Consider the following 25350-nt stretch of genomic DNA (forward strand, 5'->3'; position numbering starts at 1 on the left):
CAACTTTGATGATTTTCCTGAAGACTGAATATATAAGTTTTTAGTTGAAAATTCCATAATTTGGGGTTCGAATCTTCTAACCCTTATGGGATGGCCAAAGCTAGTTAGTTAGCTCCTGCTATATAATTGCTTATGGAATTGGAATGTTGATTTGGGCTTTTGGGTCAGGCTGAGGAATAATCTGAGGAACTCTGATCTGAGAATAAATTGCTAGGGTTGGCTACATGAGATTGCAGAGGTATAGGCATAATCGTGACCCTGGAGAGAACTGAGATGGCCTGAGTTCTTTCACTTATGCAATTTCTCTTGATGGGAACCCATTCTCTTTCCCTAACAGTCATTGAAACAATTCCTGTTTTTTTTCAACAGTAATTTAGGAATTTCCTTCACAACTCTTTGTTGAGGAGGGGGTGGGAAGGACAGAGGAAGAGAGAGAGGGAGAATATGAAGCAGGCTTCACGCCCAGTGCAGAGCCTGGTGCGGGGCTGGATCTCATGACCCTGAGATCATGACCTGAGCTGAAATCGAGTTGGACACTCAACTGACTGAGCCACCCAGGCACCCCTCCCTCATAATTCTTTTTAAATCAACTCATTCATTCATTTATATATTTATTAAATACATTTTTCCAATTAGCAAATATTTATTTAACACCGAGTGACAAGCACTGGGCTAGGTTTTTAGGCTCAAAACCAACAAGGCCTTCATCTCCATTCTTAAGAAGCTCACCACCTGGCAAGTGTTTCCCTATCACTACCTGGATTGGATCACCATAGTCTATCCAGCCATTCCTCAGTATTAATGTAATTGGTTTTGTGTTTAATTTGTTATTTTTTCTAGAATGTTCTTTGATGTGTCCTGTCTCCCCAGGGGGCTTAGACATTGTCATTAGTAAAAATTATACTTTCCTCTCACTTGACAACTCTTTGTAGGGCCTGATATCTGGCCCAGAGTCGGGCCTACTACACATTGTTAATGAGGGCCTAATACACATTGCTAACCTTTCCATGGAGCATGAGTGGTGTCAGTTGATTATTATTTTTACACAGGATTACTGGCATTACTAATAGACATTTGACGGTTTTGGGGGACAGAATCAACAGACATGAAGATGGTCACCCCAGCACAATCTCTGTAATCAGTCTGTGGACTAAACACGACTTCTATTGTCTTTTTATAGATCCTAAAGACACTGTCTTCTGAAAGTACCACAGTTATGCTTGGCATTGGTTTTTAATGACAAGGGAATTAAATTAAGGTTATATTTATATGGACATCTTTCCTGTGTGTTGCAACTGTTCAAGAAGTACAGCTTTAGGGATTTCCCCTAATGAAGTGCATAAACAGTAACTTTCCTTCAAGCTGTCAATGAGGAATGCTGTGTTACTCAAGTGAATTTCGGTGACCTCTTCCTCTAGAGAGAACCCAGTGTCAGAACAAATTTTTATAAATAATACACTGTTTGCTTTGCAGTGCCGATAATTTTCTTCTGTCTTTGAGGCTGTCAAATAACCTGGAGGCTTGTTTTTTTCTTAGGACAAAGATATTTGCAGAGGAACTGATCAAACTATTATTATTAATAATCTCATTATTGAGGCATCACCAATTCTTTTGTGCATTTGAGGCTACCAAATAGATTAAAGTTTTATTCTGAGAACTGGAGGTACACAGGAGCAAAGCAGCTTAAGAGCACCGTGTGAGGGTTGGGCGTTTTTTTTTCTGGCTGGGGCACATTTGTGTTTAGGAGAATTGCTGCCTCATTCCTGTCTGAATGTAACCCCTCTGGAAAGGGGTCTCCTAAAGGATTGGTCATAGAAGTCCCTAAAGGTAGTCATGACTACAGACTATTATTGTTAATGAGTTTTTTTTTTTTTTTCCTGACAAGGGCACCGACACGCTCCTTGATAAAAGGGACAAGAAAAGCTCATTATGGCCACAGGCAGAGGCTACTGGCAAATGAGAAGAGATTTTGCCCTTTGCTTTGGTGGGGATCTGGAGGAAGAGGGAAAATGTGATGGAAGGGAGAGGAAAGCTCTCCTCCTCATATCCATATTCATAGCATTCAGACCCAAGAAAATACATTTGGCATGCCAGTGTTCATTCTCACACATGTCCTATGCTTTTCCTATTTTGGACTGGGCATCTAATGGCTAGAACATTCAGCCAAAGAGGCCAAGGATGAATTGCTTCCCACAGGGACCAGTGAACTTTGCAGCTCATATCCTGCCCCAGGAGGCTCTGTCCAGGTGGAGCAAGCAGCCTTCAATAGGAGGGTTCCAGATAAAATACAGGGCATCCAATCCAGTTCAATTTGAATGTCAAATAAATAGCATACAGTTATTTTAGTGTAAGTATGTCCCAAATATTGCATGGGATATACTTATATTAAAAAAATGATTTGTTATGTATCTGAAATTCAGATTGCACTGAGTGTCTTGTATCTTTATTTGTTAAATCTAATAACTCGACATAGGGCAGACTATGAGAGGAGGGGGCTACAAATACTCCTCCTACTCCCCTAGCACCCGGCCATGGATTACCTGTCCAAGACCTCAATCTCTACCACAGATTGATTGCCTTTGGAGCAAATAATATAGGTGAAAGCTGTTGTTTCCAGAAAGCTCCTGTGTCTTCCTGGTTCTACTCTAACTGCCTCTCATCACCCATGCATATGGGTGGAAGAGTAGCCTGTGAGGTCATCCTGTGGCTCAGGTAGTGTGTTTCAATGGGGAGATAGCAGTGATAGTCTGGAGGATGGGATCCTAAAGCTGGGGAGACTGATTTAGGTGGGGTTTCTGCTCAGCCCTCTGAAGTAAGGGGCAATGTGGGGCATTGATTCAAGGATGCAGCCCAAGGGGGCCTTGGGTACACCACAAAGAGAGAGACTTCATTTCCCTGTTCCTCCTATCCTCTTTCCTTCTTCATTCATTCATTCATTCATTCATTCATTCATTCATTCATATTTTTCCTTCCTGTCCCCTCCCCTGAGTATCTGAATTGTGTACCAAGGATTTCAGGCTCTGTTTTTCCCAATCTGAGACTTTATGTGGTGAAAGAACTCTTCAGGTTTTCCAAAGCATTCCTGTGGTAGGGTGGGGAATGGAGGGGGTGGGGCAGGGGCCTTCTTTCCCTGCTGTGAAATGAACAATCTTACATATTGAGCCAGATTTTAGGAAATTAAAGATAAAACCAAAAAGCATAAAATGTGACATCTGTATAGTGCTTCAAAGCTTATAAGCAACTTCTCATATAATACTTCATTTAATTCTAACAACTTAGGAATTGTTACAACACTAGAGGGGCTAAGTGGTTTGCCTAAGGCCACTAACTAATGAGTGAGAAAACTGGTTTTTAATATTCAGGCCAATACTTTTTTACTCTATAGGGAGGAAGCAGATTTTCCAAATGCAGCCTAAAGATGCATCCCTATTTCTCAGTTTCATGATGAACATGCCTTGACCAGTTCACAAGAGGGTCTGGGACAATGGAAGTCAGTCAGCTAGAGCCTTCTGGTGAGAGAAACTGCTCAACATGGACCTCCCTAACTAGTCTGGGCAGCCTCCTGTTTGGATTCCTTCCTCTTTATCAGGCTCGCAGTGGTGAGTGCTTGGTCATACAAAGCCGTAACTGAGCATCCAGGGCGAAAACACTGCTGGTCTCTCCCTCAGTGGAAGGTGGTTGGAAAAAAATTGTCCAGAAGCAGACTCTGTAAGGGGAAGGTCAGAGACAACCTGGGCAGTAGCAGCTAAAGAGGGAGTCCCTGTGGGGAGATTCACAGCCTCTAAAGCAAGTTCCCTAATTTTCTCTGGAAAGTAAAACGAGAGGTGGGGCAGGTCCAGGGAAACAACTAGAAAAAAACTTCTGGGCAAAGGACTGAGGCTTATTTTTCCCTCCTGGGACCTCCAAGCTCTGTTTCATCCACAAAGATTGCTTTGAACCCATCTCTTTCAAGGAAGTAACAAGTTAGAAACCGATATTGGCCTTCAAAAAACACATTTGAGTTAATATTTGGCAGGAGATATCTAGATCAAAGGGCAGCTGGCAGAGGGGCTCAGTGACAAGGTGTGAAGGTGATTCAGGTTCCCAGGTGTCCTGACCATCCTAGGGTGGTCACATGCTCCTTGGTGGCTTCCTCTTCCTACAAACTGGATGTGGGGAAATCCCCATTGGGCCCTATAAGAAGCCCTAGGCTCTGGGCAGAAGGCAGTGGCTCCAGCTAAGAGCACAAGATGAGGCCAGGCCTCTTCTGCCTCCTAGGCCTTCCATTCCTCTTTTGCCAGACCACAGGGAGTTTGTGGATCTCCAGCCCCACCTCCAGCTCTTTCTCTGACTCTGTACTCAGCTCCAGCAGCAGCTCTCATCCCGGTCCTGGCTCCGTGTCTCAGGTGAGGAGGCTCCACAGTCTGGGAGCTGTGTTCATTCCCTTCCCCTCGATTTTTGGGGACTTGAATATAATTTCATGGATGGCTAACCGGGAGCACTCTAAAAGATTTACAGTTCCCTTTGTTAACTGTAGGTGCCCTGGAAATGAATTAAAACCTGGGTAAAATAATTAAATTGCTTGCAAGGGAGACAACATCTTGGTTCTTCCTCTGGGGACTTCAGGGAAAAAATCTAAGTATTTAAGAGGTTCTTAAACTTGCCTGCGCTTTAGAATGGGGGTTGGGGGGTGGAGATGGGAGGATCCAGGTTCTATCCCAGATGAGAACTCTTAGGGAAGGTGCCCTACCAATGGAGGCTACAGAAAAGTTTGATTTGCTGCCCATTGGGACCCTGAGGACCATCAAGAATAGCCTTGAGGGAGTGAGAGCTACGTTGTTCCAGCTGCAGCCACGAGGGTTTCTCTGGGTCTAATTTGTAAAGGAAGTGGATTTCGGAAGTAGGAGAGGTCTTCAGGAAGGTGCTTTTACAGTGGATATGCCCCCAAAAGAGTATTAACTCTCTTCTATCTTCCCTACAGGGAATCCTAAGAGTTATTTCCAAAAACAGCAACAGCCTCAATAGCAATAAGCAGGCAAAACAAAACAAACAACAACAAAAACCAAAGAATATGCTTGAAAGGGACTGTCCCAGCTAGGCCCTGTGACTAGGCTGTTCCATGAGCCTCATTCCTTGAGAGCCGAGTCCTCTTTGTATCTCCTTTGAGGAGTTGGGAAGAAGCACGGAGGGGTGAGACATTAGGGGTCAGGAAACATTTCCTCATTCCAACTCTGCCCCTGTGGGCTCTGGGTCTCTCTGTAGGACCCCCCCCCCCCTGTAAAACCCAAGCTTTCCTTGCTACGGTGTGCCTTGGGGTGGAGGAGTCTTAACTCCCCCAAAGGCTGTCCCTGTGCACTTTTATGATCTTTATTCCCAGGTCAGGTTGAATAGAAGGGCCACTGGGAAATGGGGAGGAAAAGGCTTTTTTGTAGTTTCCATCAGAACTATGTAGGCAGTGCAAGGGCACCTGGGTGGCATAGCGGGTTAAGCAGCTGGCTCTTGATTTTGTCTCAGGTCATGATCTTGGGGTCATGGAATGGAACCCCACATTGTAGTGTTGGGTCTCTGTGCTCAGCTGGGAGTCTGCTTGTCCCTCTCTGTCTCCCTCTGCCCTCTCCCTGCTCGAGTGAGCTCTCCCTCTCTAAAGTAAATAATAAATCTTAAAAAGAGAACTATGGAGGCAATGGAAATTTGTCGATTAATGAATGGTTTGGATAGGGCCCAGATAGGAACTGCCACAACAGTGTTCATTGAGTGCCTAATAAATGACTAGACATGGTTAAGTACATAATATGTGTTATGTCATTTAACTCTCAGAGGTCGGTAAAATTAATGATCCCGTTTTAGAGATGTGGAAATGGAGGCTTAGAGAGGTGACGTCACTGACTTAAAGCTACTAAATCAGCAGATTATATAGCTCAGACTTAGTCTGCCCCTCCTTTTCACCACTCTCCCTAGGCAGCTTTCTGTGTTTTGGGGGAGTGTAGATGAAAAATGCTTTTTAAAAAAGATTTTATTTATTTATTCATGAGAGACACAGAGAGAGAGAAGCAGAGACATAGGCAGATGGAGAAGAAGGCGCCCTGTGGGGAGCCTGATACGGGACTCGATCCCAGGACCTCAGGATCACGAGCTGAGCCAAAGGCAGACGCTCAATCACTGAGCCACCCAGGTGCCTGAAAATTGCTTATTTTTAGGAGGAGAATGGTTTGGGAAGTCATAAATATGTTCAGATATTCTTTGTAGCCAGGAATCAGATGCATCATTTTATTTCATGATACTAGGTGATCTCTGGGGACAATTAGAACTGGTTAACATTGAAGAAAGAGGTTAACAATAAATCGTTTCTTTTGAAGCCTCACCACTAATCAGAAACCAGCATTTGGGGAAGACCATCAGCTAAAATAACAGAAAATAAAATATACATCAAGAAACAGAGAAATCCAACATGCGTATTGTCTCATAAAAAGATAACTATTTAAAAGTAGATAAGGAGTGGTAGTTAAATTGTACTTAGAGGTTTTAATCTCCTTCCTGGTTTACTTATCTCCCTCTGGTGAGTCAGTATCACTACCCCAACTTCTTTTTTATAGCAGGCAAGGTGTCACTTCTACTATAAACCCAATTTTCTAGGGCTGGCTGTCAGCTTGATGAGATCTTTGGAAAGTGGTGGAAAACCCCTTTATAACTGTCATTGAGTAAGTTCCAAACGTATCATTTTCTGTACTTTGAAAATGTTGAGTACCATTATTTTATGCCTTGAATCTTTACAGGCACTTAGACCTGGCTGCTAATTAGAGCCAATTGCAACCTTAAATCACAAATGTGAGTCACACCTTCAGCTCTAGCACTCAGAGCACTCCACATGCCTCAGATGTCCCCCTCCACCCCACCCTCACCCCTTCAAGAAGGGGCCACTCTCACAGTCCTCATTTCACAGACAAGAAAAAGCTCCATGCTTTGTTCTGCACAGTGACTGGCAGAGTCGGAACCAGGAGTCGTGTGCTTATGTCATCAGGCTAAGGGGTTTGGGTTTGTTGGGGGAAAAAAAAAAAAGACACGAAAGCCTCTCTAATGACAATGGGCCTGATTCACTGGGCAGGAATTGGGTCTTAATTGTCTCCTGAACACCAAAGCCTGGCGAACTGTAGACATCAGTAAATGTTAATTGAACACGTGCTGGAGGAGAACTCATCAATGTGAGGTGTCTTGTAAGGTACAGAGGGTCCTATTTGTCCTCCACGAGGGGGACTGCATATCCTCTCAAAGGCCAAGCGGATAAGCACACGTGTGTGTCTCCCATTCCTCATGTTACCTTCACGTAGAGTTTATGCATTCACTGCAAAGAGAGAGAGACCCATCACCATTAGCTTCATTGTCTTTGAATGTGAGAAGCAGAAATATCTCTAATGGGAGACACTGATCAAACTTATGGACCATTTTGATGTCAGCTGAGCATGCTGGGCTGATGATAAGCAGGATGGAAGCTGGGGAGTCCACAGTGCTGGGACGGAGATATTCAATAGAAGACAGTGGAATGGCTGTCAGCAGGGCTTATAATTATTTGCCTGTCTTTCAGGTGAACTTCAGGACTAAAAGTTGTTAGCTAGTGGTTTCTAGTTGATTGTCTAGAGACTGCTTGAGGATCTCCACTATTTTCTGATTTGACAGAGGTTTCCAGCAAACTCTAAGAATGGTTCAAACCCGTCTTGTGCAGCTAATTAACCTCCTCTTGTCAAAATGCAACACAGGACGTTTTGGGGGTGGGTAGATAGTTGTTATAATAAGCTATTTTTTTTTTTTTTGAAAGTCCACAATACATTGGTCCTCCTGAAAAAGCTTTGGCACGCTTGAACCAGAGTCTTTCTAGCTTCAGTGGGAGTGAAAAATCTGATTCTTAGGGAAGCTGGTCTCTCTGACAGACTTCTGGTGTAGCTTGTCCAGGCCTTCCTCATCCCCGGCAAAGACCCTTCCCTTAACCCCCTCCCATAGCCCTTGTGTTCAGGATAAACTTGCTTGTCTCTCCTCCTTATTCCCCAGATCCTGCAGGTGTTGATTGTGATTGGCAAAGAAAATTTAGGCCAATGTCAAGAACTGACCTGGCATATATATATCCATAACCTCTGTGTGTTGTGTGTGTGTGTGTATTTTTGTTTATCTTAAAGAAGATTAGGTTAAACTGGCAAGCAATTTAGTTGCAAAAGCCTGAATTAATTCATCTAGAGTTCACTGACAGAATGGATCTTGGTTATAGAAGCATCTAGGTCCAGTTTGTTTGGAAATCACGGAGGTTGATAGATATTAAATGCAGAGAGCACACAACCTTAGCTGCAGCCAGCTGACCTAAACTTTGAGAGGTGTGGCCTGCATCTCTTCAAATTCTGCAAACCATTGCTCTGCCCTTGGTAGTTCCAGGGAGACAGTTTGGTCTGATGTTCCACAGGTGATCTTTGGGCTGGCCATCAGATGAGATCATTGTAAAGCTCAGCCAGTCAGCTGCCAAGAGTTCCTCTGGAAGACAATAGTAGTAATAAAAAAATGCTAATTGTGCTGGGATCCCCTTGGGGAAGTTCAAAGGGGACAAAAGAAAAACAGGATCTTTCAAACCTGTCATTTTAAAATACGCAGCGGCACCAAAATGTGAGCCTGAATATCTTAAAGAAACATCAAATATTTTAAAATGGCTTTTCTGCAAGTGGTAAGCTGGAAAACTTAAAAAAAAAAATTTTTTTTTTTTTTTTGCACAATACCTTCAAACTCCTACATTATTCAGTCTTTTAAAAATGGCTGGTTTATTTCTATTTTGAAGAATGTTAATTATACAATTTCCCAGGTGAAGAGAGTATGGAATTTGCACTGTATGTTTTGCCTGTAACCCATATCTGTGATAGTTTTCCCATTCTGTTGGAAGGCACTGGGTTGGGCTTGGGGTAAAGAAAATGAGTACATGGAAAGAAAGGGAAAATGACACTTACTGATCACTGACCACGTGCCAGTGGACTTGATTTATGGTACTTGGTTACTCTTGGGGATGACCCTGTGAAGTGGGTTATCTCTATTTGGCAGATGAGGAAAGCAAGACTTACAGAGGGTTCATGTCCAATAAGTGCTAGAATTGGAATTCAAACTTAGGCTGCCCATCACTTCTTTATTTGTCTTTCCTTACGTGGCAACAGTAATAATTTCCTGGAAGCCTCCTCAAGAAAGGAGAATCTTCCTTTAGGTAAGGTGTCTGGCAATGTTTAAGCCTGGTTGGTGGAAATGTGGCTGAAGTAAGTGTAAATCACTGCCTGGGAAACATGGCAGTTTTGGTTTGTGTCTCTGATTCCCTTCATCCATCCATCCATCCATCCATTCATTAAAGATTTACTTACTTATTTGAGAGAGAGAGAGAGAGAGAGAGAGAGAGAGAGAATGTGTGTGGGGGGGAGGGGCAGAGGGAGAGAGAGCAGCTCAAGCAGACTTCTCACTGAGTGTGAGCCTGGTGGGGCTCGATCTGATGACCCTGAGATCAGGATCTGAGCCAAAATCAAGAAGCAGGGGATTCGCTGAAGGTGCCACCCAGGCGCCCCTGATTCTGTTCATTCATGGATTGAACTCCACTTGATTGCCTCTGAGCACTCTTGACAGGCCAATTCCTGTCACTCCAGTTACCAAAAAGCTCATTTCCTAACTCATTACTGATGTTGAACTTATTTTCATTTCCAGTCGCTTTCCAATTTCACTGGCTTCGAGGATGACCACGGGACCTGCCAGTGCTCCATCGTGCTCCCAGACACCACCTTTCCCGTGCAGAGAGTGGAACGCTTGGAACTCACGGCCCACGTTCTCTCCCAGAAGTTCGAGAAAGAGCTTTCTAAAGTAAGCATTGCTTTCTTCCTCTTCCAACCAAATCTTGATAAGAACAAACCAACTGACAAAACAAAACCCCTCTTATTCAGGGCTTGATCGGCCTTCTTGGTTGTGCCAAAGCCAGCATGCTTCTGTCCCAGGGGGGTGTTAGCATGTATTTTACAGGACACCTGCAGGGATCTTGATAGCAGGAAAAATGAGGGCGCAGTAAGAAAATGGGACGGAGAGAGATTGTGCATGCCACGGATAAACTCACTTCAATATTGTGCAGGTGCAGTTGGAAAGAAACCTTGAGCTCCCCCTGAGACACCCAACCCTGCAATTTTTATTTGGTTTTGGTTCCAATGTTTCTTCTTCCTATAAGTCTTCTTCCTCATCCCCCCACTCCCTTCCTGGCTTTGCCACATCTTTCCTCTCCTCTATCCTCTGTTCTCTCTTCCTTCTCCTTCAATTTTCCTTCTTATTCCTCTTCACTCCCCCTTCCCTGATCCATCCCTTCTAATCTTTCTCTCCCTTTCCTTCCTAATTGGGTTGTTTTTTGTTTGTTTGTTAACTTTTGGTCCTCCCTTACTTTTGGAAAGCCCCATCTCCATTTTACCTCTTCCTTCCACTCCTCCCCTCTTGGAAGCTTGTCTTATTATCCTTTTGTCTTTTCCTTTCTCTTCCTCTGATTTTCTCTTTCCAGTTTACTCTCTTCCCCCCCTCCCTCCCTCCTTCCTTCTGTCTCTTTGTGTGTGTCTCTATCCCATTCTCTCTCGTGTGTTATCCTCTGTTGTCTCAGCAGGAACATTCCATTAGACATGTCTAGCATTAGACGGAAACTGAAGGCTTCCCTGGGAATCTGAATCAATCCTAATAGGTCACGCAGCCTTGGTAAAAACCCTGACTCCAACCCCCTGATTACGGCTTTTCTCTCCCAGAGAAAGTTATCCCACAGGGTTTGCCTTTCTCTGAGCTTGCTGGAGCAATGTGACCTGGCATTCCAGTTTTGACCCCTTCTACATTTTTAGCCAAGTTAAAAATCAATTAGAAAGGCTCCCATTTTCTGCACAGGTGAAGTCCAAGCAAGGCTATAATCATATTATGCATTATTTAGTACAACTCCATTAATTTACAAGGAGCTCTGGCTTTCCTACAAGATTCAAAATAAGTTTTCCTGAGAAATTTAAACTTAGCTACCTCAACATCCAGCACAGTTATCCTTTAAGACAAAAATTATGATGAGGCTGGGACCCTGCTTTCAACCTGAATTGGTAGATAAATATTCTATGTTTAAATGAATGTCCAGAAAAATGTGTTTGACTACTCTAGGAACCTAGCTTCTTAAGAAATAAAATGTCCTTGAATTAATCAGCAGAAAAGGCACAGCACTAAATTATAAATTCCAACCATTAATATTCATAGCCTTATTCCAGCATAATCAAGTACAGATAAGAAGTTATGCATAAAAACATAACAAGTGGAGGAAAATCCTAAGTAAAGATCTTTTCAGTTAGAGTCATTTGGTTTGAAATAGTGGAAGCTCCTGATTTGCATGTCTTCTTTGCTGGCAGGAGTGTGAAGGGCAGTTTGCAACCCCATGCTGCTCCAGGGAAGTGTGCAGCTTGCCAGGGTTGAGAGTATGGGACATTTAATTCCAGTCCTTTAAAGGGGGCAGGTGGCATCTGCCTTGCTAATAAATAGCAGGGAGGAAGTATGAAGTAGATGGGAGAACTTTTAGTTCTGAAAGTATCAGTAGCTGGTCCTAAAGGAATCTGTGATTGAGGCCTAAGAAAGGAATTGACCTGCCAGTTGAGATTTGCATCATATATTCTGTGTGACAGATGATAATAACAACGGTTTGAACAGCTTCCTTTTGGGGCCCCTGAGTGGCTCAGTCAGTTAAGCATCTGCTTTCCGCTCATGTCATGATCTCAAGGTCCTGGGATCAAGTCCCTGGGATTGAGCCCCATGTCAGGCTCCCTGCTCAGTAGGGGAGTCTGCTTCTCCCTCTTCCTCTGCCCCTCCCCTTGGTCGTGCTCTTTCTGTTTTTCAAATAAATAAATAAATAAATAAATAAATAAATAAATAATCTTTATTTATTTATTTGAAAACCCAAGCAGCTTTCTTTTGTGCTTTTCTAAATGCTTCCAGGTCTGTTCTACTCTCAAGCAACTTTTTAAGGCAGATAGGCTGGTGTTCTTCCCATTTTAGGGATGGAAAAATGGAGGTTCATAAAGGTCAAGACACATAAATGTACAAGGCATTCCTCTCTTGGCTGGGCGAGCCAGGTCAGGAATTTGGGTCTTCGAAATCCTTCCGGTTCCTTTTCTCTCTGCCATGCTGTTATCAACCTTAAAGAAGAAATGCAGGAAGTCAGTAATGCCTTCAATCCAGAGTTATCTCTTCAGCTGAGGGCTTTTGAATTTTCAGGTATTGAATTATTATAGTTGTTCCTAAGTTGTCTTGGAAATCACCGTTTATCTGGATGCCTGGGGAGGAATGGCCGATTGGACAGGCTAGCAGAAGAGGGTTTTGACTGCTTTACATTGATTCATTATCTGTCAGTACAGAGGGAAGACAGGGAGCTGCCTCTGCATAAGATGCTGCAAGCATTTTATGCTTTTCCGTTGTTTATGATATGTCCTCTTGTGACGAGACTCAAGAGAGGATGACACAAAAGGCAGCTCAGGATATTCTTTCTCTGGAGGGTTACCATCTTTGGGGAAGTTATTTAATCTGACACATTTGCTAATAGATCCTCATTCATAAGAAGGTTGGGGTAGTCTTGGAGACATTTAGGCAACTTATAAATAAATGACATTGATTAGACAATGTTTTATGTAGTGAAATATAATAAATTAAAAGATCAGATTGAAAAAAACCTTGAAGTCACTATTTTTCTAATAATTGCTGCAGTTTATAGACATCCCATAGTGAGGCACTTTTTTTTTTTAAAGATTTTATTGTTTTTAAGTAATCTCTACACACAATGTTGGGCTCAAACTTGCAACCCTGAGATCAAGAGTTGCGTGCTCTACTGATGGAGTGAGCCAGAAGCCCCTAAGTGAGGCACTTAGTATGCATTATCTCTAATCTTAACAATAATCTTGTAAGCTTGATACCATTACCCCCAGTTTAGAGGAGGGACTAAGGTTTAGAGAAATTAAGTGATTTGCCTACTAAGTACTGAAGGCAGATTTGAGTTTAGGTAGCTGCAGCTCCAAAGTATTTCTTTTTTTAAAAAAAATATTTTGTTTATTTATTCATGAGAGGTGCGCACACACACACACACACACACAGAGAGAGAGAGAGAGAGAGAGAGAGAGAAGGAGAAAGAGAGAGAGAGGCAGAGACACAGCCAGAGGGAGAAGCAGGCTCCATGCAGGGAGCCTGATGTGGGACTCGATCCCAAGACTCCAAGATCATGCCCTGGGCTGAAGGCAGGTGCTAAACCACTGAGCCACCCAGGGATCCCAACTCCAAAGTATTTCATATCTTCACAGTCAATTCAAGCTCAACTAATCTTGTTGTTAATGATATATTAAAGTAACAGTATGTTGCTGAGTATAGTCATTTACGTCAAATAATCTGGCCATAATTATGATCACAGGTTTTGAGGCAGAAGCATGAGCCAGACTGATTCTTAAGCTTAATAGCCAGCCGTGTTGCATCCCTATCTATACGATATATAGATATATAGATAAATGTATGAGACTACATTTACTATATGGAACAATAACACCCGAAAACAAACCCTCAGACAAACTTTGATTCTTAGAACCCACCAATGACATAGTATGTGCATAACAAACAAAAAAAATGGAAGCTCTGCGTGTCAGGTTGTTGGTTTGAAGGCAAGCATAGACGAGTCTTTTAAAGCTCAAGCATGTAGTGATAAGGAGCTTGCAGTAAAGATGTTGACCCAGGGAGGTGTCCCCTTAGGGCTAGACCCATATTCTTGCTGCATATCTCTGGGCAAATCAGGCTGCCTCTGCTGACACTGCACTTCCAGGGAAAGCTGGATTGCTCAGAATTGCTCACACCATCGCAACACTAGAGATCTGTACATGTAAAAGAGGGTTTATATGAACAATCTACTTAAGTCAGTAAAGTCCTCAAATTCCTTCCTGCCTTTTTTTTTAAGAGAGAGAGAGAGAGAGAGAGAGAGAGTGTGTGTGTGTGTGTGTGTGTGTGTGTGTGTGAGTGGGGAATGGGGCGATGGTAGGGAGGGTAGGAGGGAGAAACAGAAAGAGAGGGAGAGAGAAAATCTTAAGCAGGCTCCATGCTCTGCTCAGAGCTTGGCACAGGACGCTCAGTCTCATGACCCTGAGATCATGGCATGAGCTGAAATCAAGAATTGGACACATAACTGACTGAGCCATCCAGGTTCCCCTCCTTCCTGCTTTCTTATAACTCCATGGATGATTCTAGTTTTCCTGAATATCACTGAGGTTTCCTTTAAATGCCAGCTGAAAGAACCTCAAATTATCCCCCAACAGATCTTTAGAGACTTCATTTTGTGGCTGAACTAGGGCAGGCATGCCACACATTCTCATAGGTGGCAAACTCTAGGTTATGCCTTGGTTTTCAGTGAGAATCTGGAAGAGCCACATTTTATTTAGCAGAGATGACAGTTGGATCACTCATTTTTGTAGAACAACAGCTGCGATGTGCCACCAACATGTTCCAGGAAAGCAGAGGGTGTTTCATTTGTTCCAAGTGCTGGCAAGGCCAAATGCCAACAAGAATATTCATTTTGCAAACTTCCATTTCTGCAATGGATCGGCACTTTATTATTACTATTTTTTTTATCACAGGCAAGGTTTTATGCTTGATTTTTATAGAAATTAAAACTTGGCTACCTTATATTTGTGTTTATAGTTTTGAGAGGGGAACTTGTTAGGATAGATATATGTATATATATATATATATATATATATATATATATATATATATATATATATTTCTAACCTCCTTAGCCACCAAAATGTCACCAGCCTTATCAGCCTCCGAGTGATGGCACATCCGATGGCAGTGAGCATCAGTTGCCTGAGGAGATACACTAGCATTGCCAACGGCTGCATTTTCAACTTTCATTAAAATCCTCTTTGCCTGAAGCCCTAGCCCTTTAGGTCTGTGGCCTATGAGTCTGCTCTAATTTGCACAGTGGGGTTAAGTGGAAGGGCTAAAATGACAGAAGTTAGGGCTGCCTTTGGTATTAGGAGGATTATAGGCCAACATCTGGCTCTGAATTCATCCAGGCACCATGGATCAGCTACTTGACATTAGCATGGCTTGGGGAAAAGTATCACTTATGTTCGAATTTTTAAAAAGAATGTAAAACCAGTAACTTTTAATGAGCAGGTCCTTAAAAAAGCCATGGCATTTCTTTTAGAGATCAGATACAAAAAGAACCACCAAATGTGTTTATTGAAATATCCATTTGGAGCTTCCAATTATACACTAAACCACCAAGGGAATTTTTGCAAGTATTTTAGCTTAATGATCAGACATTCAAATATATGCAACAAATGCATAAAGGTCTGATTGCAATAATCAGTTCTTGGAATAAATGTGAGTGCGCCTAATGAAATGTGCACTTTACAGTTGCATATACACTCACATATTGTATGGTAAAATTGGGTCTTTCTGCCACTTTGTGAAAGGTAGAGGGGCTCAAAACTCAATGCACATGACAATGAGAGGAGGAATTCTACTTTAGTGCATTTCTCCCTCTTCTAGAAAATACTTTGATTTAGAGCGGGGTTCTAAATGGAAGGAGGATGGTGGTGGTGGTGATTTTGCCCCCAGTGAACATTAACAATGTCTGGGACACTTTTGGTTGTTACAGTTGAATGGTCTGTGGGTGTTAGTGGCATCTAGCAGCCAGGAATGCTGGTAAACATCCTATAGTACACAAGAAAGCCCCCTCCCCCTACCAAGAAAGAATGATCTAGCCTAAAATATCAATAATGCTGAGGCTGGGAAACCCTAATTTAGATATGGTGTGTGCATTGAGGGGAGGAGGGAGGGCAATGGAGTCTGGTTCAAGCCAATTTAGTTTGGAGACCTAATATCTTCAAACATTAAAATGGAAATTAAAATATCTTTGTGAATGATGACTCTGAAGCAAAATAATTTTTAGTCTGGGCAAGTGCAAAATTCACCCCACCACTTGTAATAATTTTTTGTTTGCATTTAGATAGATTAAAAAAACAAATATATTTTTGATCCATTTCTTTACCAAAAAAGAAAAAAAAAAGTTTGACAGCAATCAAATAGTCCCCAAGGGCTTGGTAGTGGAGGAAGACTGTATGGTATTACTTTGGGAATTGACTTCAGCATTTTGATTCCCTTTCAGGTGAGGGAGTATGTCCAGTTAATCAGCGTGTATGAAAAAAAGCTCTCCAACCTAACCATCCGCATAGAGATCATGGAAAAGGATACCATTTCTTACACTGAACTGGACTTTGAGCTGATCAAGATGGAAGTGAAGGAGATGGAGAAACTGATCGTACAGCTGAAGGGCAGTTTTGTTGGAAGCACAGTAATTGTTGACCAGCTGGAAGTGGAGGTAAGGTGTGAGCTCACTTCTGAGAGCTTTAAAAATAAATTCTCCTCAGTGGGCAGGTGTAAGGACCAGTGGGCAGGTGTAAGGATCTCTCTCCCAACTTCTAATTCTGCACTCTCTCATGACCACGTGACATGTCCCATGTTCTGCTTTCAGTGGGCATCTCTCTTTAAATAGTAAGTTATGTGCAATGGGAACATGTTCATTGAAGAGCAGGTGTCAGCCAACGGACCCAAGTGGTCCTTCAATGTCTCTAGGAAGGAGAGATATAAATCTGAACAACTCCATGGCCAAGTTAGATAAAGTGCCTTCTCTGTTCTAGAGGTATGCTCGTGGGACTCAAAAGCTACAGTTTACCTGATTTTGGACTTGCTAGGTCTGTTTCTCTTTTTGAATGATCATGTGATCTTTGATCCCTCTTGGGACACTTCTCCACATACTGGCAACTGTCTCTGAAAGGGTTTGTTGTGAGTATGTTTTAGTGAAGCCTTTTAAGCTCTATGGATAAAGACCATGACAGTTATGATATGGTTGGGTAATTCATATCAAAGAGAATTTACTAGCGAGGTCATGACGTGGGCTATAATTAAGAATTCTAGTTACATATTTCAGACTTTAGGTTTACTCTGGCCCTCACCATTCGTTAGAAATTTAATTAAAATACAACATGAGTAAACACGAGTTTATAGGGGAAGGTTATTAGAAATGAACTTTAATGGACCTTTGTGGATGCTTAGACAGAGCCTGTGCTCTATTATTAAATCTGTTAAAATCGTTGCCATTTTCTTCTTGTCACACACATCTGCCTGAGATGTGACAGGCATTTACGCTAAACCATAAAATGTATTCTTCCAAATGAAACCATTCAGAAGAATCTCGGGTGTATTCTCTAGCAATGTTTCACTAAATGACAAATTCAGCCCTGGAATGTTTATGAAAGAAATTGCACAATAATATAAAGTCACTCTGAATTTTTATTTCCTTAGATAAGGAATATGACTCTCCTGGTAGAGAAGCTGGAGACACTAGACAAAAACAATGTCCTTGCCATTCGCCGAGAAATCCTGGCTCTGAAGACCCGGCTAAAGGAATGTGAAGCTTCTAAAGGTGACAATGGTCTTGTCTCCCCACCACCTCCTGCTCCTGGTAAGCATGGAAAAAAGCATTTTTTTTTCTTTCTTTTTTTTTTTTTTTTTTTTACCACTTGAGCCAGGCCTAGTTAGGAACTGAGATTGGGGTGGGGAAGGGATTTGGGATTGCAGTGGTGAAGGGAGGATGGGATTGTTGCAGCTTTGAGCTTACTCTTCTACGCTTTGAAATCTCTCCCTTAGTAGCTCCACTTGCCATCACGTTCTGGGACTCATACAGGAAAAGCATCAATGATGAGTTGAAAACCAAAATCCACACATTACATGTGTCCTCTTTGCATTTGCTAACAAGAAAAACATCTCTGTGGTGATGGGGTTATTGTCAGAGGGGCTGGGGAAAGCCTCTGGAATGTGCATGGCATCAGTGCTGCCCTGTGGATTGCAAGGGCCGATTGGCTCTTATATCTGATGAGCTAGGTTGTGCCTTGAATCTTCCTTCCCTCCTTCTCTCTTTCCCTCCCTGCTTCCATCTCTATTTTTCCTTTATGCTTTCCTTAAATGCGCCTGCTCTTTAGCATGTCTTGGGATTCAGGGAGGATTTAACGGATGGCCCCTCATGTCCAGTACTTATGGGTGTGGCCTGGCATCCCTCTTAGACGTGAGTTCCTTGAGGGCAGGGATGGCCTCTTACTCTCGAATTCATGATCATCCTTGGGGCTAGGCATAGCATAGATGTGGGTGCTCCAAAATACCTCCATGCATGGAGACAGTGGAGTGTAGGGGTCAGGAGTATGGCTTTGGGACCCCAAAGCCCTGAACTTCCCAGCTATGTGGCCACAGCAGAAGATCCTTCATCTCATCATTGATAAAATGGGAGGATGGTCTCTACTTTGCAGGTTGCTGTGAGGGTTAATGAAACAAGTCTGGGAAAGCACAGAGCTCTATGATTGGCACTTACACACTGGAATTTGTTTTTATTATTAATGATGATAACTGAAGTGAAAACCTTGCTGTGAACAAAAGCAGTGCAAGGTCCTCTTGTGCTTGAGCACATCCCTCCAGGTGAACTAAAGCTTGCCTCTCTGCCTCAGTGTGTAGCCCTGGCACAGGGAAGCTCTCTCTGCGGGTTGTGAGTGTCTCATCCTGAAAAGGGCCCATATCTTCTGATCAAATAATTCAGCTCTTTTTTGCTATTTTCATTAATTCCTCCTTCCACAACCGGTTTCCTTTTAGGCTGTGTGTTTCTGGATCCTTGTCAAGGTAGCTGGTTTCTTAAGGGCTTTAATTAGATACTGCCATAGTTATAAGCCTCTTGGTGCTGTTTAGGAGACTCATCCCTCCCTCTGCTCTGTTGGCAATCTGTTATAGTATGACAGACAGTGGAGGTTCGGGACAAAGGCCATGTCTCGTCCTCTATAACAAGCTAAGGTTAAATTCCATCTGGGATTGGTGGTGTTGATGTGTATTGGAAATGTGAGCTCATTCAGCTGGGCCATGCAGGACCCTTTGAGGACAGGGGTCAAAGCAGTGACAACTCCTGGTAACACCTGAGCAAGGCTTCCTTCCTTCCTTCCTTCCATCCATCCTTCCTTCCCCTCTCCCTTGACCCTTCCCTTCTTTCTGTCTTTCTCCACAGGAAATTTTCCTCATGGAATAGATTTTTCCAGCACAGTTTTCTTTACATTTCTTAGAGTGAGGACATTTTAGAACTGGAAGGGACATTCAAAGCCATCTGGCTCAGGTCCATCATGTCTCAAAGGAGGGGACTTAGGTGGTGAGGATGCTGCTTTTCAGAAGGCCACACAGATAGTTAGTGGCAGAGCTGAAGCTGAAATGCAAGGCCCTTTGCTCTGCGGGTATCTCAGGACCTAGAGTGTCCAATGGCAGTAACTCAAAGATGGTGGTGGGAGAGAAAGTACACTGCTTGGTATATCTAAGAAGGAAAACAAATGAGACAGTTGGACTATTTTTGTTAGAATTTTTTTTTTCTAGAACTTTCCCCTAGGTCCTCACGCTTAGACTTTTGTGAGCCATCCCAGCCCAGCTGTGTTGTTTAAGCAAATTGGACCCAGATTTCCTCTCACTTTCCCACAACCTTGGCTGTACCTGGATCCTGGCCAAGCCACTTGGCCCTCCTCCAGCTTTGTTCATATTATATTTATGATGTTTATATTAAACTGACTTTTTGTCATGTTTTTAAATCAATTTCTTTTTACTTGCTCTCTTTCTGTTCGGATTGGTTGATAATGCAGAATTGGAAACTCCCCAGGCACCACAAAGTTGTGAGCCTGTGGAGACTTTAATTAAAGTTACTCACTATTATGGGACTTTAAAATCTGGCCTGTCTGCTTTTTTCACTGCAGAGTTGCGCAGAACAAAAGACCGTGTGCAATTCTCAGCTCTAACGCAATTCTATGTTCTCTGGGTCCCTCCCTTGCAGTTGCAGTGTGCTACCCCTATGGTCAGCTTGGTCTTAGAACCAGTACATGTCATTAGGGTTCAATAAAACATTCTTTATATTTGCTTTATTCTGCAAATGGCAACCTTTTCTGCTTCATTTCATAGAACTTTCTAATCTAAAATAATTGGTCTTCTGCTCATTAACTTTTTTTTCCTGAAAACAACGGACTCTCTCTCTGATCTCCCCCTGAATCTAAATGACTGCAGAGAGGCAAGATGTGCACACATGCTCTGGGACGGGTCACCTTTGTGCTTGGCGATGATGCTGTGCTCTGTGCTGATACATAGTAGGTGCTCGGTAAATGGTTGATGAGAGATATGGGGTGACCTGCCCAAATCCCAAGCTTTAGGAAAGGCAGAGTGGGTAAGAAATACTCAGTAACTCAGAGTCAATTTGGTTTTTATCATTTTATGATTATGACTAGGTTAATTGCCTAATTCTCACAAGCGAATTGTAGTCTCTTCTTTGCTCAAAGTTCAGTTGTCCGGGTAGGAGATAGAGACTGCACTCATAGATCCAAGATTAAATTTCCTCTGTGTATAGCATTAAGAAAAAATGGTACTAGCCATAAGTCTTTTTTTTTGTAGTAAACATTTCCATCAGATAAACTAGAATATCTTTATGGGTTATAATTCTGGAGTTTGGCACCTGGCTTCTAACTTTTTTTACCCAATTTCAAAAATTGGGCAATACAAATTTGAATTCCCATTTGTTGATGCAAATTCAAAGCTTTCTACTCCATCGCACACACAAATACAACCAAGAGACTTTTTAAAAAGTCAAGGTAGAGTATGTTAAAGTCTTATCTGGTGGCTTCCCAGGGTATTTGTAGAATACCATGGCAAGAGCTAATGAATTGCATGATGAAGAGATTGCCAACCATGGCCACTCTTGTGTGGAGGGTTCCTTGCATTATGTTTTGTGGAGTGGATACTAGGCTTTTTGAAAAACCAAGATGCGTAGCAGGGTAGAGGGCTAGGATTTTATAAATAAGGTAAGCTGGGTTTGGGAGATTTGATCAGTCTTTCGTTCTCTTATTCCATAATCCTAATTTGGTGCCACTACATGGCTGGTCCTGTTCTGGGAAACAGGGCTACCAGGATGTATATAGGAACGTCCACTATGTTGGAAGAGAGATAGTCACATGAACCTTAAAGTTCTAACATCACGTGATTATAATGCTGATAGTTACCATTTGTTGGGTTACATGCATATGCCTTCTCTCTTCTTCTTAACAGTTCTACAGAGTAGCTATTATGATTATTTTTTTTTGATATAAGGAAACTGAAGCTCAGAAGGTTACATAGTCAGCAAGTACTGGAGTCAGGATTTGACTTGGCATCTGTCTGCCACTATTTTCGCTGTACCAGGCAGTCTTTCATAGATGCTCTGATAGAAGGGTGCACCTGTGATTCCCAGAGTAACAAGAAAGTTCCACCTCACCAACCTGATTAACACCATGTTATCTTGGCTTCCTTGCTTGTAACTGAAAGTACAAGTAGCTGAAAGGGTATTTATTTCTGTGGCATGTTCTTTTCTACCAGAAAATGCAAAATGGTTTATTGGTCTTTCACATTCTTGGATTAGGTTGGGCATGAGTGGTTGTTCTAGTGTTAGGGTAAGCTTGTGGTGGCTAAGGAAGGGAATGGAGTACCACTAAGACCTTGAGATGAAGGAGAGGGCAGGGAAGGGATATGAGATAAGTGGGGGGGGGACTCTTGGTGTAGATGGGGTGAAGGAGGTTGGGGGCTCTAGCTGGGCTGGATGAACAGAGGGCCCTGGGATGGCTGTCAGTTTCAGTATTGTTTCCATCAGGAGTCGAGGAAGCCCACCATTGCCTTTTCTCTGGTCCACCATGGCTGTAGCCACATCTATAGTATTGGCAGGGATGCTCAGTTCTCTCCTCTATTTACACCTCCTTTGACCATAGTGAGGGCCCTAAAAATGGCCCAAAGGACATGGAGGAGAAGAAGGGTATGAAAAGGACAGGAGAATGTTTAGGAATGGTTGGGAAGTGAGAAACAGAGATTATGGCTTTATACAGTTTTGGTATTTATACCAGGTATAATTTTTAATTTCCTGGTCAGCGTGGAAAACGATGTGCCATTATTACTGTTATTAACAGTAGTAGAAGTAATCTTTTTAAGAGAAGTATATTTTGGTTCCTTTATATCTAAGGATTTCCACATCCAAGACAGAGTAGTTTATGATCTTTAAACTTATGATAATGCTTGGATGTGTTCATGCATCATAACTTTCCTTTAAGTATTTTGTTGCTGTTGGTTTGGGGTATTTTCTTTCCAGGAAAGCAAGATTCAATTAAGCAAACAATTCCTAAGTCTTCCAACCTGCAAGAAAAACGTGACTTTCTTTCATATCCTCAGAGTGAAATGTAGTTAAATAAATAAGTTCTCGGGAAGATATTCTAACTAGAAAATCCAGTTTGTAGCATATGGAAACTCAAACAGTTTTTGTTATCATTAAACTGAACACACCGCTAACTTTATTTTAATAATTCATGCATTGTTTCATAAACAAAAGCAAACAAGCATTCATCTGAGAGATCACTTTTAGGAGAAGAAATAATAATTTATAATTTTATTTATTATTTCTTTGGTGGAGAACAGTCTCTTGGCTGAACACACTTTGCTTTTTTATTTATGAAATGGTGCATGCATTATTAAAATAAACCTGCGACTGTGTTCTGCTTAATGATATGCAAAATTATTTGAGGTTGGGTACAGAATGGTTTCATTTCTCTACCTGTTGTATGGTTGGCTGGCTTTCCCACCAACTGCGGATTTATGAGAGCATTTAAGGAGCACGTATGTAATTCTGGGACCAAAAAGCCCCAGCAGATTGGAAAAATAAAAGCAGGGTTTCTAGTAATGGTTTCACCTCTGAGCAGTCCTTGAGTAAGGAGGGGAGAAGGGAGAGACATTTAGCAAGGAAAGGAATGAGTCTTTCCATATAGGTCAGAGGCACAGACTTACAGGCAAAGCTTTGCTCCCCCTTAACCACCCCCTCCCGCCCCCTATGATAAATCAGGTAATTCTTTGGAGCTCTGCTTTTGGCTCCAGCTCACATCATGCGCTCTCCACGGCTCCCTGATTCCCTCCAAGCGTTCAAAGCCAGATCAAGTGATTCAGGTTCTGTTCCTCCTTCCCTCACCTGCTCTGCTCCAGGCAGTAGGATGAGGGAAAATGACCTCAAATGTACTTGCATTTGAATTTTCTTTGTCATCCAAGAGAGTGTTTATTAAGATCCCAGAAAATGTGTGTTCAACTCTGGATAGTTATTATAGAAATCCTAGAAGAATTTTCTTTAATTTCTGTAGCTCATAAATGGTTTGGGTTGGCAGGCATTTCAGAGTGCAATGTGAAGGGTCAGTTGCCCAGCCTGGGTCATTTACTGGTATTACAGGGAAGGTGCTTTCAGTGGATTAGTGAGTCTGGTCCCACTTGATTGTACACATTGTGATGGCACTGTCTGGACGGGAAAGGTAAAGTACTTGTCTGGCATTCTGATGCCCAGCAAAATATTTTATAACTCTGCAGCAAGATGGTCACCAAGTGATCTGTGTAATGGGCTATGCTTTGGGCACAGAGCAGGCTACATTGTCTTAAAATAACTTCTATGGCTTCTCGAGGCTGAAATCCCGCCATCTTTTTGTATCTTTAAAATATCATATTTAAAAGTTCCTTTTCTGAGATTGGCTTGGGGCAGCACTGATACCTGGTGTAGATATGCACTTAGGGTTCCCGGTGGGGGGGCAGATAGATGAAGGGCATGGACACTTGCCCAGGACAGTCTTCATCATAATTGTCTTTGATCCTAGAGAATAGCAGGCTTTATGGGGGAAAAAAAAAGTAGGGTGTGGGATGACCTTGCTTTCTTGATTTCTCTGTAAGAAGAATGAAATTTAAAAAAAATTTGCAAAATGCTTTCCTATCATGATAGAAGAAAATCTATTAAATCCACCAAGTCCTCCTTTCCTCTTTTCAGGGCCCTCAAACCTTTTGAATATGGCTATTGACAGTTTTAGCATTTCCATTTTCAGAAGGAAAGCCTACTCATAGATATAGAGGGTTGTTTTCTCTAGAGCCAACAGCGGGTCTACATTGAGACTGACACCGAGAGGTCTTTGGCTTTTCTCCATCAGAACCACTGTCGTCACTGAACCTTGACAAGAAATATATTTACGGATTCTTTTGGTTCTTAGGCTACTATACCATTTGTGTCTTGTCATTCATTTTTATCTAAGAATGCCCTTTTATGTTCTTGTTTGTACAGGGACCTGTGGCCATGGTGGTATCATGAATGTCAGCAAGCCAGCTGTAGTTCAGCTCAACTGGAGAGGGTTTGCCTACAAGTATGGTGCCTGGGGTCGGGATTACTCTCCCCAGAATCCAGAAGGGGGTCTGTATTGGGTGGCCCCTTTGAATACAGATGGAAGAACTCTGGAATATTACAGACTCCACAAGACACTGGATGATTTGCTATTGTACATAAATGCCCGAGATTATCGGATTACCTATGGCCAAGGTGGTGGTACAGTAGTTTATAACAACTACATGTATGTCAACTGGTACAACACTGGGAACATTGCCAAAATTAACCTGAGTAACAACAGGGCTGAACTGACTCAAACTCTCCCTAATGCCGCCTATAATAATCGCTTTTCATATGCTAATGTTGGTTGGCAAGATATTGACTTGGCTGTGGATGAGCAGGGACTGTGGGTGATTTATTCAACTGAAGCCAGCACTGGTAACATGGTGATTAGTAAACTCAACGACACCACACTTGTGGTGCTAAACACTTGGTACACCAGGCAGTATAAACCATCTGTTTCTAATGCCTTCATGATATGTGGGGTTCTGTATGCCACCCGCACTCTGAACACCAAAGCAGAAGAGATTTTCTACTACTATGACACAAACACAGGGAGAGAAGGCCGACTAGCCATTACAGTGCAGAAGATGCAGGAAAGAGTGCAGAGCATTAACTACCACCCTATTGAGCAGAAACTTTTTGTCTATAATGATGGTTACCTTCTGAACTATGATCTGATCTTTAACCAGAAACCCAAGTAAATGTGTTAGGGTGAGAGAGGAAGAGAATGTTCTTTGAAAAAAATGGTCTTTTCCACTTATTTAGCTATCTGTGAGTGGTGGGGGGGTGGTGGTGGGATTTGGAAGTGTGCTTATTTGGGAGCATAGTTCTATCACGCTCTGGAGACATAGGATATCTGCCCTGCTTTGATGAGTTCTTTTGGAAGCTGCCTGCCTCCAGAGATGCATTTCCCTAGTGAAAAGAAGGTTCTTTCAGGGTGGATGGGATTGTGGAGGTCTAGGGGTATTATGCGTCCCGGGAAGGTGTCGGTGGTCCAAGCAGCATCTGGAAATTAAGGGCTT

The 25350-nt window shown here is 42.4% G+C and overlaps 1 protein-coding gene across 1 annotated transcript; it reads left to right on the forward strand.

Moving 5' to 3' along the window:
• Window positions 1–4229: 4229 nt before the first annotated feature.
• On the forward strand, window positions 4230–25065 carry OLFM4 (olfactomedin 4). Its single transcript, XM_055335660.1, has 5 exons — window positions 4230–4385; window positions 9688–9840; window positions 16175–16387; window positions 17371–17530; window positions 24227–25065. Exons 1-5 carry the CDS (start codon window positions 4230–4232, stop codon window positions 25027–25029), a joined length of 1485 nt encoding a protein of 494 aa, XP_055191635.1. The 3' UTR covers window positions 25030–25065.
• Window positions 25066–25350: the final 285 nt, after the last annotated feature.

This window comes from Nyctereutes procyonoides, unplaced genomic scaffold (assembly GCF_905146905.1).
Source record: "Nyctereutes procyonoides isolate TBG_1078 unplaced genomic scaffold, NYPRO_anot_genome, whole genome shotgun sequence".
NCBI lineage: Eukaryota > Metazoa > Chordata > Mammalia > Carnivora > Canidae > Nyctereutes > Nyctereutes procyonoides.

Excerpts from the sequence above, each read along its gene's own strand:
- OLFM4 (XM_055335660.1), top strand. The coding sequence starts at position 4,230 with ATGAGGCCAGGCCTCTTCTGCCTCCTAGGCCTTCCATTCCTCTTTTGC. Across the intron at positions 9,841-16,174 it reads TCGAGAAAGAGCTTTCTAAA|GTGAGGGAGTATGTCCAGTT; the intron begins GTAAGCATTGCT and ends ATTCCCTTTCAG. Across the intron at positions 16,388-17,370 it reads TTGACCAGCTGGAAGTGGAG|ATAAGGAATATGACTCTCCT; the intron begins GTAAGGTGTGAG and ends TTATTTCCTTAG.